We start from the raw sequence: 5,498 nt of genomic DNA on the forward strand, positions 1-5,498 counted from the left end.
AGATCACATTAAATGCTTAGTGGAGAGAATATCATTTAATGAAAAGAGCATTTTAATGGAAACAGTTTTCAATCAAGGAAATTTAAAATTAAAATAAGTAACTAAAAGATATTTTCCTTGAAACGTAAGAGAGAATAAGGGAAAAGATTTTGATTTGACATGAACTCCCCCTATAAAGATATGATGTGATAATCTTCCAAAAAAATATTTAAAATTATTTTAATGAAAATATGATGAAAAAAATTGAAAATGTGCTAGAATCATGGAATGGATCAAGGAAGTTGGTTGGGCTTGAGTTCAAAGGCACCAAGGTCTAGTCTCACCCTGATTCACAGCTTGTTCATCATATGCCCAGATTTGTCTCCCTGCTACCTACGACACAAAAACCAACAGAAACATAAAATAACAATTTTTCAGCATAATTCAAATCCATCATTCCCAGACTGTTCCTTAAAGAACAAAACCTATCTTCACATAGAGGTTTAGTGAAGATGTCAGCCAGTTGCTCTTCAGATTTCACAAATTGAATATCAATAGTACCTTTTTGCACACGTTTCCTAATAAAATGATATCTTACTTCAATGTGCTTAGTTCTAGAGTGCAGAACAGGATTTTTAGAAATGTTTATAGCACTCATATTGTCACAAAATAAAGGTATACTATTGATTTTCAATTTATAATCCTCTAATTGAGTTTTTAACCAAATTAATTGAGAACATTAAGCTGCGGCAGATATGTATTCAGCTTCAGCCGTGGATAGTGCAACAGTGGCTTGTTTCTTGCTTGACCATATGTTGAGTGAGCTTCCAAGGAAGCAACACATTCTGGAAGTGCTTCTTCTATCCACTCGGTCACCCGCATAATCTGCATCATAAAACCCTACAACACAAAACTCATTAGATTTAGGATACCATAAGCCAAAATCACATGTGCTCTTAATGTATCTAATGATTCTTTTTACGGCCAAAAGATGGGATTATTTTAGGTGAGATTGAAATCTAGAACACACACTCACACTTTGAACAATATCTAGTCTAGAGGATGTAAGATACATAAGTGAACCTATCATTCCTCTATGCTGTGTTTCATCCACATCTTTGCCACTTTCATCCTTATCAAGTTTAGTGTTTGGATGCATAGGTGTTCCCATTGGTTTGGAAGTTTTAAGGCCAAATTTCTTGATTAATTCTTTTGCATATTTACCTTGGTGAATAAAAATACCACTAGGAGTTTGTTTAATTTGAAGACCAAGAAAAAAGGTTAATTCACCCATCAAACTCATTTCAAACTCACTAGTCATAAGTTTTCCAAACTTTTCACACAAGGTTTCATTGGCCGAACCAAACACAATATCATCCACATAAAGTTGAACAAGTAAAATATCATCATTAGATTCTTTGATAAATAAAGTAGTATCGGTGGTACCCCTTTGAAAGTGATTTTCCAACAAGAAGGCACTAAGCCTTTCATACCAAGCTCTTGGAGCTTGCCTAAGGCCATAGAGAGCCTTTGAAAGTTTAAAAACATGATTTGAAAATTCTTTATTTTCAAAATCGGAGAGTTGTGCCACAAATACTTCTCTATCTATAAAGCCATTAAGGAAAGCACATTTAACATCCATTTGGAACATCCTAAAACCCTTGTGGGCAGCATAGGTAAGAAGCAACCTAATTGCTTCCATTCTAGCTACCGGGGCAAATGACTCATCAAAATCAATCCCTTCCTCTTGATCGTAACCTTGGGCCACTAATCTAGCCTTGTTATGAACAACACTACCAACCTCACCTAATTTATTTTTAAAAATTCACTTTGTATTGATTACCTTCTTACCATTTGGATTTGGTACAAGTGTCCAAACCTCATTCTTTTCAAATTGAGCCAATTCTTCTTCCATGGCTTTAACCCATGAGGGGTCTTCAAGAGCTTGCTTTACATTGAGAGGCTCCAATTGGGACAAGAAAGCAACATTGCTTTGATCGACTTGCTTCTTGCTTGAGGATCTTGTAGTTATGCCTTGGGATGGGTCATCAATGATGAAATCATGAGGGTAACCCTTCAGAAACTTCCATTCTCGTGGCCTTTAAGGTAAGGTTTTGCCTTGATGAGTTTCAGATATCAACTCTGTTCCAGCTTCTCTGGTCTACTCAGGAAACAAAACCAAAATGTCTCCTTCCTTCTGATGAGATGTTTCTGAACAGACATGTTTAACAGTTTGGACAGACTTGGGAATATTTTGACTGGATTCTTGGTTCACATCAGATTCATAACCTATATCGTCTTCTAACACAGCACTTGGAATAGAATTAGAATCACAAAAGGATACATGTATGGATTCCTCTATTGTTCTATGTTCCTTGAGGTAAATTCTAAAAGCTTTGCTAGTGGTGGAGTATCCAAAAAACATTCCTTCATAGGACTTTGGATCAAATTTTTCAAGGTTTTCTTTATTGTTAAGCACAAAATATTTGCAACCAAAAACATGAAAATACTTAAGATTAGGTGGGGTTCCTTTCCAAATATCATATGGAGTTTTCTTTAAACCTTTTCGAATGATGGTTCTATTCAAAATATAACAAGCTGTATTTACAGCTTCAGCGAAAAAAATTTTGGTACATCATTTTCACAATGCATTGTCCTAGTCATTTCTTGAAGGTTTCTATTCCTTCTTTCAACTACCCCATTTTGTTGAGGAGTTCTAAGACATGAAAAGTTATTTACAATACCAAAATCATCACAGAATTTTTTAAAATCTTGATTTTTAAATTCTTTTCCATGATCACTTCTCAAGTGGGCTATTTTCAAATCTTTTTTATTTTGAATCTTTTTACAAAGTGTGAAAAAAGCATGGAAATCATCATTCTTGTGAGATAAGAGAACCCAACTGAATCTAGAGTAATCATCTACCACCACTAAACCATAATATTTATCTCCTAAACTTTGAGTTCTAGTTGGACCAAAAAGATCAATATGCAATATTTCCAATGGTCTCTTAGTGGAAATTCCATCTTTTGGTTTAAAAGAAGATTTTACTTGTTTGCCTAGTTGACAAGCATCACAAGTAATATCCTTATCAAATATAATGTTAGGAATTACTCTCACCAAGTTTTTCTTAACAAGCTTAGAAATTTGGTATATGCTTGCATGACCCAATTTCTTATGCCAAAGCCATTTTTCAGATTCAAGAGAAGTAAAACATGTTACTTTTTTATCTTTTAAATCTTCTAGAGTTAATCCATACACATGATTACATCTCTTTGCTTCAAACAAAATTTCACCGGATTTTTCACAAATAACTAAGCAATCCAATTTTCTAAAAATAACCTCATAACCAAGATCACATAAGTGGCTAATACTTAGTAGATTGTGTTTCAATCTATCAACAAGTAATACATCATTTATGAAAGAAGAAAAACTCTTACCCACTTTACCTATGGGCACTATTTTTCCTTTTCCATTATCACCGAAAGTGAAAAAACCTCCATCATACTCATCAAGCTTGATGAAGAATGTTGCCTTTCTGGTTATATGCCTAGAGCACCCACTATCCATATACCACATGTTGTCTTTTTTCTTGGATGCTAGGCAAACCTACAAAATAAGCTCAAGTGACCCTAGGTATCCAAATCTTTTTGGATCCTTTGATGTCAAACCATCTTCTTTTTCCCAATCCATTATAATCACAAACAATTTTATAAACCTTATCCCCAATCATCTTTTCTCTAATGAAACACTAAATAGGAAAATGTCCATTCCGATTGCATAATCTACAAAATATATGAGTTGCTATTTTTCTAAAGCTTGTTGGGTTTTGAAACCTTATGTCATTTGAAGATGACACCACGTTGGTAAAAGAAGGTTTTTCAATAGATTTTGCAAATTTATGAAAACCCAAGCCAGCTTTATCATAAAAATGTTTTTGACTTGCCAAGAGTTGATTTAAGTTTTCAGAACTTTGAGCAAAGGTGGCTAAGTCTTCTTTAAGTCTTTTTACCTCTTTGAGCAGCTTTTCATTTTCTTCAAAATAGTTAAGATATGCAACCACAGAATGCTGTTTTTCATAACCTTTTATTTCAGCTTTCAACCGCTTGTTTTCTTCAACAAGATCAACAGTGATTTCAGCCTCTCTACTTTTTTTTAAGAAAACCATTTTCCACTTTCAGTATTTCAATTTGAGACACAAGATCTTGGTTTTCACTTAGGAAACATTTAATCTTTTCAGAAATATGATCAATCATAAGAAGAAGGTCTTCAGTTTCAGGATTAAGAAATACTACCTGCTCTATGTGATCGGCCATGAGACAGGTTTGAGACATGGTTTCTGATTCTTCATCTTCATCAGAGTCATTTTCAAGGTCTTCCCAAGATGCCACGAGACCTTTCTTCTTTCCCTTTTTCTGTTTGTCCTCCTTCTTCAGTTTTGGACAATCAGACTTGAAGTGCCCAACTTCTTTACAGTTGTAATAGATTACTTTGCTGAGATCCTTCTTTGTCTTCCTTGAGCTGCCTCCTTTGTTTCGCTCCTTCAACTTCATCATTTTCCTGAATTTCTTAGCAAACAAAACAAATTTATTTTCAGATGAGTTATCACTGGATTCATCTTCCAGAGGTTCAGTAATAGATTTGAGGGCAATTCCTTTTTTTTGTATCTTTTTTCAAATAAGTGTTTTCAAAAGCAAGCAAAATTCCTCTCAATTCATCATATGTCATAGTGTCAATGTTACTACTTTCAGCTATCACTATTGCTTTGGTTTCCCACTCTTTTGTGAGACATCTCAATATTCTCCTCACAAGCACAAATTCAGGATATGTGATCCCCATAGCATCCAAGCTAGTGATGATGATGTTGAATCTTTCAAACAGTTCATCTATCGTTTCTCTGTTCTTTATTGAGAACATTTCATATTCTCTGTTCAGCATGTCTATTCTAGTCTTCATCACTAGGGTTGTGCCTTCATGAGTGATTTGAAGTTTGTCCCAGATTTTCTTTGCTGTTGTGCATCTTGATACCCATCGGTATTCCTCGAAGCTGATCGCACAGTTGAACAAGTTGATAGCTTTGGCGTTGAGCTCTACTTTCTTCCTGTCTTCCTCATTCCAATCGACTTCACCTTTGAGAGTAACCACACCATCAGCTCCTGTAATGGTTGGAAATTGTGGACCTTCCAGGATAATCTTCCAGAGTCCATAGTCTATAGTTTGAAAAAATATTTTCATTCTTTCTTTCCAGTAACTGTAGTTCTTTCCATTGAAGAGTGGGGGTATGTTGCTTGACTACCCTTCTGTTAGAGTATAGGCAACCAGATTTGAGCCACTGTTAGCCGCTATCAGGATCATTTCTCCAACCTGCAAAGCTTGATCTCTTTGTGACCAAGCTCTGATACCAATGGATGATAATCAGTGGCTAAGAGAAGGGGGCTTGAATCTTAGCCCCTTTTTGCTGAGTATCACTTTCTACCTTTTAAGATTACTTCAGGAGATATTTCTGCTTTTTGTCTTAT

The 5,498-nt window shown here is 35.0% G+C and overlaps 1 protein-coding gene across 1 annotated transcript; it reads right to left on the reverse strand.

Annotated features, from left to right (window-relative positions):
• Positions 1 to 4,608: 4,608 nt before the first annotated feature.
• LOC107483864 (uncharacterized) lies at positions 4,609 to 5,214 on the reverse strand. The gene has a single exon (XM_016104474.1). It carries the CDS (start codon positions 5,212 to 5,214, stop codon positions 4,609 to 4,611), a length of 606 nt encoding a protein of 201 aa, XP_015959960.1.
• Positions 5,215 to 5,498: the final 284 nt, after the last annotated feature.

The sequence above is a fragment of the Arachis duranensis genome, chromosome 4, assembly GCF_000817695.3.
Source record: "Arachis duranensis cultivar V14167 chromosome 4, aradu.V14167.gnm2.J7QH, whole genome shotgun sequence".
In the NCBI taxonomy this organism is placed as follows: Eukaryota; Viridiplantae; Streptophyta; class Magnoliopsida; order Fabales; family Fabaceae; genus Arachis; species Arachis duranensis.

Bases quoted from the DNA above. Each gene is read 5' to 3' on its own strand.
- LOC107483864 (XM_016104474.1), bottom strand. From the start codon at position 5,214: ATGAAAATATTTTTTCAAACTATAGACTATGGACTCTGGAAGATTATC.